Genomic DNA, 13,534 nt, shown 5'->3' with positions numbered 1-13,534 from the left:
ATGATCTTAGTTCCGACCTGAAAATACGGCTTCTTCGCTCAGCGAAATTTAAATGTTTATATTTTTGATAACAGCTGTTCAAACGTACTCCCAGATAAAACCTTTATCACGGGAATTTCGTTCAGTTGTAGAACGAATTTCTCGACGTCCGGATGTGTTGGAAATGCATACAGCGACTCACATCACAGGTAAGAATTCAAAATTATTCGTTATTCTCAGTTTTTATTTGTGATGTTATCAATCATGCATGTGATTCATTGCTCAATTATTTTTTTCTCTCTTCAGAGAATTCTCATTATTATTGATACACATTCGATTTTTTAACGTATTACTGAAATTACCGTTGCAAATGACAGTTATATTTATCTAAACAAAATTATTTTCTTATTTGTTTCTTTGCTTGAAATATTAATTTTATTTTTTTTTTTAAGTTTTGTGAGGGAAAAAAAGTTGTGCTCAATGAACGTTTTCGTGTCAATAATCATGATTTGGTCCGGAAGTGAACAAGAGCCTTGGTCTGGATCTCTGGACGAGGTACAACCAGCCTAAACGCAACATGAATTGCTGATTCAGCTATCTAAAAATATGTTCGATGAATATAAAATTCATATTTCATCAATGTCATGACATGTACAGGTCAGACACCATAAACTACTATATCAGTATTACACATAGTTTTAGTCCTGGGGCTTAATACATCTGGCTTCATTTTAACAACAGACTGTATGCCTCTTCCTAGTTCGGGCTTTGACCAGGGCTTTCTTACAGCTAAAGCTGGTGTCTGTCTGTCTGTCTGTCTGTGTGTCGAGGTGTGTCACAGATATAATTAAGTAAATGCTAGCAACAGTTTTATTTATCGCTATATAAGGTTTTCATATACGTATACATGTTAAGATCATATATATATATGTATATATATATATATATACATGAGTGTATATATGTATATGATATATATATGTATATGTATATATATATATATATATATATATATATATATATATATATATATATATATATATATATATATATATATATATATATATATATTATATATATATATAGAATGTGAGTGTGTCGTCCGCGGATTTATCCCTTTGTTAGACTAACCCAAAAACTGCTTAGGAAAGAACGGTTAGACTTGAAACACTTACCGGATAACCAGATTTACAATTCGTAGAAAGGAATCTGCCGTTATTTTACTGGAAATCAGCATAATCAGAAGCAATAAAGACAAGCCGATAACATTTACGGCAGTTGCACTCTGTATATTGTTACTGCGATCAAGTGTTCTTCACTTCTCTCTCTCTCTCTCTCTCTCTCTCTCCGCCAGACCTGACCCAAATGAGATACATATCTGATCTTACTTTCTGCCATTCTTGAAAATAAAAGTATCTGGAGAGCGTATCGGTATACTTATGTATGAACACAATGAATTTTCTGCCTATCTATCCTTCTGTTTACTCTTTCCATGCCATCGACCCCTTCTGGAAACAGAAGTGTAATAGAAAGCCAACCCGCATACTAATTTGTCAGTAAAATGATAGTCCCATATATCTGTTTATAAGTTTATGTACAATGCAACTTCCTTATTGCATTTAATTAATACCTACTTGCTTTTCAGGACAAACACTCACAAACCACATTTCCTCAAGACGTTAGCGGGAATACCACTAAATCCACCTAGAGCATCATAATTAACAGAACTAATCACACATTCCATCAAAGAAAATGACGGCAAAAATATTATTGGTTTTCCTTATGGAGACGTGGTTCACGCAGCTGACGTCAGCACTAACTGACCAAGTCGTTTTGAGACCTAATTCTCCCTACTGCACTGATCAACGGTCTTCATCGCTAGTATGTGACTTCTCGCCGACGACGCGGGTAAGAGTGGCGTCCCTTCTGGCTTCTCTACTTTCGTTATGACTTATTTCATGCATTTACTCTAAATATCGAAGGTAACGGTGGGAGGCTGGTAATGGGAGAAATTACAAATCGTTGCAATGCGTCTCTTGAGTGTTTCTTTGGCTAACGGTCACTGGTGTTTTATTTAGCACTAGTACCAACGTCTCTCTGTGAATATATTTATGTTTTGTTTCGTTCGGACATAGTGGACCAGACTAGAATTGTTTACTTTTGTGGTAACGACGAGTATTCATGAGGCAAACGCAGCGAGTGGGTGAAGTCTTTTTCCAGTCTCTAGTCATGCAGAAATCCATTGATACTGGTCATGAACTTCACGTGATCGTTATTGACGTGTTAGTCATGAGGCCCTTGCATTCACATTTAGACATATGTCGAGTAGTTGTTGATGGGCACTACTGTGGCTGCATATGTTTATATGTATGTATATATTTGTATATGTGCGTATAAATATATGCATAAAAAGTATGTATACAGCACGCAGACCTCTCCTGGGCATTTGTGCTTGCGCTTCTGCTCGCGTGTGTGTATTCATGCATGAAAGTAAGTGAATATATCATTTTGTCTTCTTACATGAATGTAACAAATTTCTGGCCTTCTTTTAACACACCCCGCACCCTCAAAAATAAAAAAAATAAAACAAGTACAGTTACTTTATCCTAAATCATATAATCAAAAGTGAATTTTCAGCTATGGTTGGAAAGGGCTTCATTAGAGTAAAAAATTCCTTTTTTTTTTTTTTTTTTTTGCAGCCGGTGTACCTCGTGACGTCACAGCGCCAGAAAAGGGCCGCATCCCTCGCTGCTTACGAATCCATTGAGATCCGAAACGCCGCCGTCTTCCACTTATCCGAAACCGGCTGTTTTGCGGAGATCAACATTCGCGACACCAAGGAAGTCATTGTGGACGATTCGTACCAGAGGAAAAGGCGGGCAGAGGAATGCGAGAGGTATCAGCTCTCGGTTGTCAATTCGTCCATCACGAATATCCCTGCCAAAGTGACAGGTCTGAAGGTCGTCCGATCACACGTCGGAAGACTGGTTCTCCCGCCGGGTATAAAGCGCGCTTCGGTGTCGCAATCTCAAGTGGAATTCTTCAACACGACGCATCCTCTGAATGGGTCGGTTGTTTTTGAGGTCTCGTTCACGAACATCAGCTTCGTCGGGAAGTTGAATGCAAAGGACAATGCGACGTTCCAGTTGTTGTCGAGTCGTTTAAGTCTAAACAACATGAGTGAAATCGCTTTTGAAGATAACGCTGTTATCTTCATGAGCAGAAGTCAACTGGTTTCACCACACACTGTACAGCTTTTGGTTGAAAGCGGTGTTTCAGTCACTTTAGAAGAAAATAAAGGTAAAGTAACTGTCAAACACACTACTAAAGACAAAAAAATCATTCCAATAAGTCGCGAAGAACCTCGCGAAGTTAATCAAGCAGGTAAGCAAGTGACCACTGAAAGTAATACTGAAAGTGTTCTGTGTCAACCTGATCCAGCGTCAAACAGCTGTCAACTGCAGGGTCTGTATGTAGCATTGCTTCTCGGGCTAGACTGTGTGTTAGTCTTCGCAATAATATATCGCTTCTTAAAGCGCAAATATAGCCAGGGATGGACTGAATGTATTAGAAACTTCAGAGATGTTATTCGAAGGAAATCGAGGTCTGAAAGTAATTCCTGCCCCAGACAGAGAGAGGTTCCCGACGAAGGGGAAAAACTCGAGGGAGTTTCCCTTGTGATACCGAAATGCCCAGCCACGCCTCAGTCGAAAACGCCAGTTCGTGACTGCGATGGAGGGTCGACGGTTAAGAAAAGGAAATCGGTTGCAAGCACAGTGAAGAATATGGCCAAGCCGAAGTGTCTGTTTTGAGTGGTTTCAGCTCTAACACCAAAAACAATGTTTTCATTGTCATTGAGACTATGTAAGGCTATGTAAACGCGTTATCAGACACGCAAATTGGAAAAAAAAATGTTTTTGTTTTAACCCCACATCTGTGTAACTCCATTTTGGAGGAGAGTGGCGAAGTTTCGTTTCCAGCGTCAATCAGTAATCCCCTCAGTCGAAGGATTCATTTTCCAGGCTATATGGTTTCAGATGGCACATTTAACCTAAGTGATAAATAATGCTAGAAATGTCCAGTAAAACTAAGGTCACAAAACAACTGAAGGCTGAACTCTCTGTTGTGATGTGTTTAAATTTTCCGAGATTAATTGTGAAAGATAGTTTGTAGGTAACAAAGAATAGATAATATTCCACAGCAATTTTGTCTTGCAGTAAAACCCCACGAACATGTAACACTGTCTCGTATGACACCTGTACAGCCACTGTAGTTAGAAGACTACATTACATTATCTGTGAGACTAAGAAAATTCAATGAAATGACAATACAGAACTTTTATTTAATAGATATTAATCTTAACACTGAAATGTTTTATGGTAAATTGGAGAGTTTGGGTTAGAGGTCCTTTGACTCCGTTTTTCAAGTTTTTATTTTCATTTCTCACTGAATTGTAGGCAAATAACTAGAAGCGTGATTTCACTTCTGGGCTTGTAAAGATTATTACTGCGAGAAAGTGTTTCTGAAGAGTATTTTGTATATAGATTTTGTACAGTGCATTTAGTATGAATGGATTTTTATATAATTAATTTTGACATTATTATTTAACATTGTATATCAAAAGGATTTCATCATTAAATGAGAATACTGTACGAATTTGAAATGACCCACGTTTCTCAAAACTAACGTCATGGTGTTACGAAAAAAGTTTACGTTCTCCAGAAAAACAATGATATTGACATGCTTATTACAATAATTTTTTTTGTGTGTGTGTTCGGATTTTCAAAGAATACGCAAACTTTTTACATAGCATATTTTGTTATTTAATCACGTTATTTGAAGACTGGAATATATGGACATCCATAGATACGGTTAATGTCAAACTTAAGTAAAGTTGACTTCTTAAGGCCTTGGAACAATAAAGTCAAAATAGACAAGTAACAATGTTTACCTATGATGAATGTTTAACAAACAATTATTTTTCAGCAAATACTAGTCGAAAAAATTGAAGACAAACCTAAACTAAAAAAAATAAATTGAAAAACTTCTAGAAATAATGTTACACAATGAGATGATTTTTTTATTGCAATATGCTAAAACCTTTATCCTAGAAGAGTGTGCAAAAAGAAAATATTAGAATATTATAGATAGACTGAACATCTGTGATAGAAATTCTATATGCAAACTAATATGCTTTTCCCCTACGCTGATGTAAATGTAATTGACGTTTAATCTAGCGGTTGCTTAAAACAAAATCACAATACTTAAAAAACTTGGTTAACATTTAATCTATTGGTTACTTACAACAAAATGACAGTTCTTAAAACCTCGGTTAACTTTGACAAGTTAAACAAGAGAATCAAGTCTTGATATTTTTTGGCTGATACCCATAAACGAAAGATTGTAGATTTGGAGATGTCGAGAACTGCGAAGTGTCGTAGGGCGCTCCTTCTTCTCTAAGATCAGCACGCTGAAAGGATCCAGTAACCTCCTATGTTTCTCCCTCATCCTGATGGCTCTGCCCCTCAGGAGATAAACTGCCGTGAGACTGATGACTTATGACTGGTATTTGTAGGGATCCTCATAGACATGACAGTGAATGCTGTCTCTCTTGTCCGTCTGATGTTCCAGCGGATGTGTGTCGCCTACTCTAGGCCTATAACCCTCGCTTGGGTCCCAGAGGACACTACTTGTGCGATGTTTTCCGCCTTTGGCGAGCGATAACTTCCGCCTGTACTGGCACGCCAGTGCCGTGGAGACAATCGTGGCTAATGTGCACAGGGCAAGAGCTATTTCCATGATGTACAACAGGAGCTTGGCTTCCGGGCACCCTGTACCTGCCGGACGGGTAAAATTATCTAATGCAACCTGAATCTCCATTCAATGTGAATTTCAAGTAATTGTCAGTCTGTGTTTTAGACTGCATTTCAGTTCTTTCTCATAATTAAATATTCTTTCGTTGTTAATTCAACTTAAAAATAACACACACACACACACACACACACATACATATATATATATATATATATATATATATATATATATATATATATATATATATATATATATATATATATATATATATATATATATATATATTAAAAAAATGGGAAAAAACCTTTGCTTCTAAAAGAAAGTATTACGCAAAATACGCAGAAAACTGCTACATCAAAACCATAATAAAAAGGTACTATTTCTCCATGTTTGGTCATCCTTTCAAAGCCAGACTGCGGAAAGTTATGCTTTTGACTTGAAGTGATAAACTAATCTCATGATTGCCTGATTTATTTTAACCAGATACTGCAAGTTTTCCAATGTAATCACATTAAGTTTAAGGGTAACAAACTCATTGGATTCATTCATTTTAGCGCGTGACTCTCTATTACTATTGATATATTTTTTTTTAAGAAGTTAACTCTTTAACCATAATAAACAACAGAATAAAGCATTGGAATTTTCTTCCTGCTCCTCTTGTTCAAGCTTCTTACATTTCCCACTCTATTTATCACTTTTCTTCAGACTTGTTTTGGGAATGCTGAGAAAAGGCTTTCACTTAGAATTTCATCAAATTATGTTATTATTATTATTATTATTATTATTATTATTATTATTATTATTATTATTATTATTATTATTATTATTACGAAAGGAAGGGAAAGAGAAAGCAAAGAAGCTATGATTGTGAACAGATCAATGACATCCACATTACCGGGGAATGATGCTTCACTATCGACTCCAGGTAAGAATACCAGGGCTACAGTTTCGCAAGACGATTGTATTCATAGCTACCTCTCCATATGATCTAGCGCAGGCCACGGGCACGGTGTGGGCCGTGACCTCGTGAAACGTTTCTTTTGGGGGCTTACCATCTCCGTGGACTTTGGCTGACTCATCAGCCGTTCCGGTGGTCAGCGGTTCAGCCAACGTAGACCTATAAACATCTCCAGACCGAGAACTTTCGTATACTGGGGAGGTCAGACCTGGGTGGCTGTCCTCACATTCTGGGCACGCAGTAGTTTGAGGACAAGTCGAAGACACAGGGAGAGCAGTTGAAGGACAAGGAGGACAAGTCACTTTTGCGGGGTAGTCTCTGGTTGTGATTTGGCTGGAGGTTCCAGTAATCACGTCTGCTGTGACCGGTAAACAATCCTCTTCGCATTTACAGTGTGCCTGGCAAGGGAGGCAAACTTCGCATTCAGGGCACGGTGCTGTCTCCGGGCATGCTGGGCAGGTGGGGCATGTCGTTTCTAGGGCCTCAGTTAAGGGAGGAGCATCTACAAAATAAAAATAAAAATATTTTTAGTAGGCTTTCATGATTGTTTGTTGAGCCTGAGAAAGTTTTTTTAATTATTTATTGTTTGTTTGTGTGTTTGTTTATCTCTATTTATTTATACAAGGTCTGAAGCGCCATAAAGATGAAGAAAACGATTTTAAAAAAACGGCTGACATGACAGTGAGGAAACAAATATATACAGGTTTCTTTTTCGAAAATAAAGATAAAAACGACGTGATAACCCCCACAGACGATAACTATCAAAGGAACAAACAGGTATCAAAATGCCTCAGCACACTCACGTGGATAACAGAAGAGGACATTTCTTCGCCTGCTAGATTTTTCATTGTATACTTCGAGTGAGTCAATGTCATCGAGAGACACACCGGTCAGTTGGACTGTTTTCAGAAATTCTCCTTTTTTGACGTCCAGGACCCACACTCGGGAGTCCTCCCTCGGGTCCTTCCTTAAGCCAAAACTCATCACCTCACTGTGGCGAAAGTCGATTCCTAAGTCACTGTAAGTCAGGTACTTGTCCGGTTTCCGGACGGTCAAACGGAAGGTAGCGGTACGTTCTATGAAGAGAATTTTGTACTGAACTTGATTCTGTTTCAGGAACCTGATCTGAAAGGGGTCCCAACGGCCGGCGAATGTTTCAATTTTGGTCTCCATTCCTTCCGTGAAGTTCGATGAAAAGATGCTTTGTCTAGGATTCAGTGGGTTTGTCGAACATGCTTTAAATAAGGAAGGGCTTCAGTCGTAATAAAGGACCTTACAACACAATTTGCACCACGCACACACTTATGCCTATATAGTATATATGTATGTATATTTATGATTTTATTAAAGCAGAAAAAATGCCAAGGCATTGCATTCGAATTTTCTTTGACTAGTCATGAAAAATCCTGTCATTACTGCTGAGCAACAGATTACAGATATGAAGACGAACAGAATGCTACGGGCTCCATAAACTCCTCATATGAAATGAACATTACAAAGTCTTATTGATTACTTACGATTTGTGGCACTGCAAGAGGGGAAGACGTGAGCCGTCAAAAAGACCCATTCTGCGTGCAAGAATAAATGCAGAACGAGTCCTCCACGCCATCTATTGAGAGCTTTTGGCACTACAGCCATTGCTCAACGGCTGCTTCCGTAATCCTCAAACCTGTCAATATTTGAATTTTTCTATGGGTGACGTTGAGTTGCAAACACCCACTTTGTGAATAAACTGAATGAATTTCACTTCGGTATACCAAGAGTCACCTTCTATTGCCAAAATGAATAAAATTAAGTACAAGAGAGTCTTGTATCAGCGACTTCACTTTGTCAACAGTAACGATAATTTGTAGTTCTTTGCAAACTGAACAGATACTTGATAGATATGTCTCTTGAAAGGTTTATATTACAACGCATTAAATGAACCCACTTTGGATAATGTTTTTCTTAGAATATAGGTGAAAGTTGAAAAATAAACATTTTATATTTTCTGATATACATTTCATAAAATGTTTAAACGGTAATTAAAATTAGCGCCATAGACTTTATATCTCTTACACGAACTGCGAAAATTGCTGTGATAAAGTGGTATTAGCTAATTAATCAAATATGTCCTACGTAAGTGCATCATCATTGATAAAGTGAGTAAACATGCACATAAAAGCGAGTAAAAGTTGATTTTCTGAATAATGAGTAAAATTAAGTGGAACTTTTGGGAGAAATATGAGTAGGCCTAGTTCCAAGATGAGCTTTGGAGAGCCAATTAAATTTAAAGCCATTTAGAAACTATGTTTAGCCACTTTTTTTAGAACTTCACATCGTAATTAATGATGATGATAATGATAATTTTAATTAATATTTTGTGTTGGCGTGTGAATCGGTTCATCAACCATTTAGGAGTAACCGTTAAGTTTGTTTCTCTGGAACCACCATCCCCCTTCATAGAAAACGGGAAATAACACTGAAGATCAGATAAATGAAATCCGCTAATGCGTACATGTGTTGTAACACATCGTCTAAAATATATACCTATGATCTTTCAAGGGCTGGTAAACTCGTCCCCGCCCCCCTTCAAACAGAGAAATAACAGCAATAGTCCTAGCAAAAAAAAAAATAAAGATTGCTTATTTTCAATAGTAAATAGCACTAGGCAGAAGGCAGTCCCATATACTACATAGTTAGGGAGGTTTGAAGTCACCTCTACTGAACTAAAATCAAAAAGCTAAACGCGTTGCTTATGTGACGATTTAACTCTAGAAGGCAATATACTTTTAATCAGGAATAAAATTTGTCCCGCAACGAAATTTTACTGTATTTGGTCATCGATCGATGACTTATTTTCTCTCAAGAGAACCAGTCCACAGTACCTACCTCTGTCCTTATTCTCGAGTCTCTACAGATGTTTGCCAGTGTGTGGCAGAGTGGGACCCGAAATCCACAGAAAACCCAAATGTGCTTCCTGTTTTTCAAGAGCTTATCAAAAGAAACTTTTTCCTCCCGTTTGTTTTTACGTACAGGAAAAAGAAGAAGACAGCGAGAAAGAGAGAGATACCTCATTCGTAATCTTCTATAATAATAAAATCCGAGTGGGTCTGATCTTGTTTTTCTTCCCCCCGGGTGACAGTAGGGGAGACATGACACAGCCACCCACACCATTTAAACCAGTTTGTCCGCCCCGGGTGGGGACGGGGTAGGTAGGGGAGACATCAACCCCCTCCTGCAAACCTGTTTGTCCGTCCAAGGTGGGGAAGGGGTTGGTAGGGGATCGGGAGGGTAGGGGAGACAGCAGCGCCGAGTTCCGCCGCGCGTGGCACGCCCCAACCAGCTCGTACAAAATATTTTTCTTGTTACGTGTACTTATTTCACAGAGAAGGTCAAGCCAATTTAAATGACATTGGTTTTTAAGCCCATGATCTTGTTTCCAAAGCGTCTGCATTTTGAAATAATTGAGAGAAACGATTATATACACGTCACACAATGTGTGAGGTGGGGTAAGACAAATGTAGTGGCCTGTGACTTTGTAACTGGTGTGATTAAAACGCAAGTTAAAGAAAAAAAGATAAAAAATATATATATGTTCAGGTCGATCGCAATTCGCGAAACTGGTCGAAGAGGTAAATAAAACTACGCGAAATTGTCAATGTATTGTCAGACACAGAATTGAGAAGACACTTCGCCATCTCCAAAGATTAAAGAAGAATATATATATATATATATATATATATATATATATATATATATATATATATATATATATATATATCGATCGCAATTCGCGAAACTGGTCGAAGAGGTAAATAAAACTACGCGAAATTGTGAATGTATTGTATTGTTGAAATCATTAGACATTTTTCAGACACAGAATTAAGAAGCCACTTCATGCATCTCCAAAGATTAAAGAATATATATATATATATATATATATATATATATATATATATATATATATATATATATATATATATAATAGATGGACCCATAAAAACGCCAAAATGTAGACAGTTAATGCTTATATTTCAGAGAACAACTGTCTCCCTCTTCAGTTGTTCTCTGAAATATAGCATTAACTTTTTTTACATTTTTGCGATTTTGTGGGCTCTTTATTAGATGGAATTCCGTTTTAACAAAATATTTCACAGTCATATATATATATATATATATATATATATATATATATATATATATATATATATATATTCATATAAACATGTATTATACATATATATGTATATATATATAGATAGATAGATAGATAGATAGATAGATAGATAGATAGATATACGTATATATATACGACTAATTCCAAATATGACCATTATTTTAGGTAAATACAAATTTTTTTTTACATTATCTAACTTAAAGAGAGAAAACCCTTCATTCTCAGTTACTTCTAAGAACCGAAGTTTACCTGTTGTTAGCCAGTTTTTAATTATTTGCGGAAGCCTCACATAATGACCCCCCCCCCCCCTGAATAGTTTTCCACAAACACACAGCTAATGTTTCATTAAACAAAAGGAAATCTCAACAGAGAACTTTCAGTATCTTCTTTTAATAGTCAAGCATCGAGTATTGCTGTCCATGGCGTGCGCCCAACTCAAGATAAGCAGAGAGTGAACTTCTTTGACAGGGGAAATAGTTAGTTTATCAAACAAGTGGCAAGCCCAGTTCCACTTAGACTTCTTCGTCGGAAAATGGTTCGCATATCACGAGAAGCAGGGGGACATTCGGATGAATAACCATCCTAGCAACGGGAAAACAAATTACGGAGCTTATCTGCAACAGTACGATCTTTCTAACGTCCTTTTTTCTTAGCCCAGGCCCCAAGAAAGAAAGAATGAGGTAAAAGAGATAGGCCTATAGACCGATGCAGCTTAATCAATAACTAAGCGATAGACGTCTCCCAAAGAAGGATATTTTATGAGTAAGGAAAAACAGAAGCAGGGGAAAAATACCAGTTTCCCAAGTAAAAGGAAAGGAACAGTCTCTGAATAGTGTAAGACGAATACAATTATGTTACGCGTTCACGGGTCCGCCTCCTAATTCAGTTCAGTTTCATATTCTCTTATCCCATTCAATCCTCTTATCAGGAACTACAATCATATCTCTTTGGCACCAACGCGTGTTGTTACCGATTGTAGATAAGAGATGCCAAAAAGGATTAAGGTGTAAATTTCAAACAATATTCCGTTGTTCTTCATAATCTTTCACGTTCCCCTTCGCCGTCATATGCTTCAACAGTGGATAAGAGAGATAGAGCAATGATTAATTTTGCTTTTCAATGTCATATTACTGCATTCGTGGATAACTTCAATCGTTCCCAATAAGACACACACACAGAGTTCTACTAATCTTCAAATATCGTTACAGTACAGCACTGATCAATTTTGCTTTTCACTCTCACATTACTTCAGTCATAGATAGCCTCGATCGTTCAAACAAAGACTGAGAGAGAGAGAGAGAGAGAGAGAGAGAGAGAGAGAGGGAGAGAGAGAGAGAGAGAGAGAGAGAGAGAGAGAGAGCAATGTCATCACCGACGGGGCTTCGTACTAATCATCGGTCTTTTTTCTTGGGCAAATTTCGAAGTAGACGTGATCCTCCTCTCCCGCCCTTACGACGTAAGCTCTTTCGACGCAGCACCTTTGGCGGGAAGCCTTTGGGGTTACAGATCCCGTGCCAGGATTTGGTAGCTTCTCGGTAGAGCCCCCTTTCCCTTGACCTTGCTGCGTTGATTTCCAAGGCTCGTGGATGACCTGAAATGAAGGTCAGTTTCAGGGTCGCCTGCAATTGCATTCGTGGGACTTGACGCATTTTCAAATCTCTGTTAAGTCTAGAGATAGCATGAAAACGTAGCTAAACAGAGCGATGTTTATAACGTCTAGATAATCTTATCTGTCAAACAGAATAGAGTCTAAATATGCTACGTAAAATGCCAAAAAGAGTAATGTTTGAAATATAACATAAAATCTTATATTTCAAACAGAGCAATTTCTGAATAAGCTACGTAAAATTTCTTTTGCTAAACAGAGCAATTTCTGAATATGCTACATAAAATCTCTTTTGCTAAACAGAGCAATTTCTGATTGTGCTACGTAAAATCTCTTTTGCTAAACAGAGCATTGTTTGAAATATTAAATAACAACTCATGTGCAGAATAGATTAACGTATGAATATATTACAGTACATGTACTCATATATGCTAGACAGCAGTGATGGAATACATTACATCTACTCCTTTATGCTAAAAAAAGTAATGTATGAATGTAGCATATGTTTTTCTTTTAGGTTAAAAAACAGCAGTGTTTGAGTGGATTACGTATGTATGCCAACAACAATATTTGAATGTATTAAAATCATTTCAACGTGCTCCAGAGCAAGGTTTAAACATATTACATGTACAGTATCTGAATACGTCAATTGGTGTTTTGTTGTACTGTATATCATATACATTCTGATATGATAAACAAAGCAATGCTCGAATTTATAAAAAAAAAAAAACACTCTAATATACAGTTTATTTCATCCTAATAATTTCGTGTTGAGTAACCAGGTCGTAAACAGCATTTAAACAGAATAAGAATTTTAAATAAAAAATATTCTATAGAATATAAAACAGAAATAGCCTAGAGGGAAGTCATGATACACCCCAGGTGAAAAAAGACAACTAGATTAAGTAGTTAAAATGGTATTCAAGAAACAAGATAAACGCCATGTACTATTGAGCTACCTGGAGCAAAATATTAATGCTGAAAAAAGCAGCTGAAAAAGCCATTAGCTGCCCATAAA

General features: G+C 37.1%; 3 protein-coding genes across 3 annotated transcripts in view; 1 reads left to right on the top strand and 2 right to left on the bottom strand.

Moving 5' to 3' along the window:
* The first annotated feature begins 72 nt into the window (after positions 1-72).
* LOC136846612 (uncharacterized) lies at positions 73-4,631 on the top strand. Its single transcript, XM_067117505.1, has 3 exons — positions 73-188; positions 1,625-1,887; positions 2,679-4,631. Exons 2-3 carry the CDS (start codon positions 1,732-1,734, stop codon positions 3,789-3,791), a joined length of 1,269 nt encoding a protein of 422 aa, XP_066973606.1. The 5' UTR covers positions 73-188; positions 1,625-1,731; the 3' UTR covers positions 3,792-4,631.
* LOC136846611 (uncharacterized) lies at positions 4,302-9,673 on the bottom strand. Its single transcript, XM_067117503.1, has 5 exons — positions 9,623-9,673; positions 8,269-8,420; positions 7,555-7,986; positions 6,846-7,253; positions 4,302-5,816 (listed from the first exon to the last, which is right to left on the bottom strand). Exons 2-5 carry the CDS (start codon positions 8,387-8,389, stop codon positions 5,536-5,538), a joined length of 1,242 nt encoding a protein of 413 aa, XP_066973604.1. The 5' UTR covers positions 8,390-8,420; positions 9,623-9,673; the 3' UTR covers positions 4,302-5,535.
* A 1,363-nt stretch (positions 9,674-11,036) lies between these two features.
* Positions 11,037-13,534, bottom strand: part of LOC136846411 (uncharacterized) — an 11,806-nt gene continuing 9,308 nt past the window's right edge. Inside the window, exon 6 of the mRNA XM_067117200.1 lies at positions 11,037-12,501. Within this exon, the coding sequence (XP_066973301.1) occupies positions 12,298-12,501 (204 nt within the window). The 3' untranslated portion in view covers positions 11,037-12,297. The remainder of the gene's footprint in view (positions 12,502-13,534) is intronic.

The sequence above is a fragment of the Macrobrachium rosenbergii genome, chromosome 15, assembly GCF_040412425.1.
Source record: "Macrobrachium rosenbergii isolate ZJJX-2024 chromosome 15, ASM4041242v1, whole genome shotgun sequence".
NCBI lineage: Eukaryota > Metazoa > Arthropoda > Malacostraca > Decapoda > Palaemonidae > Macrobrachium > Macrobrachium rosenbergii.
Note: the sequence above shows the minus strand (reverse complement) of the source record. Positions and strands in the feature narration are given on the sequence as shown.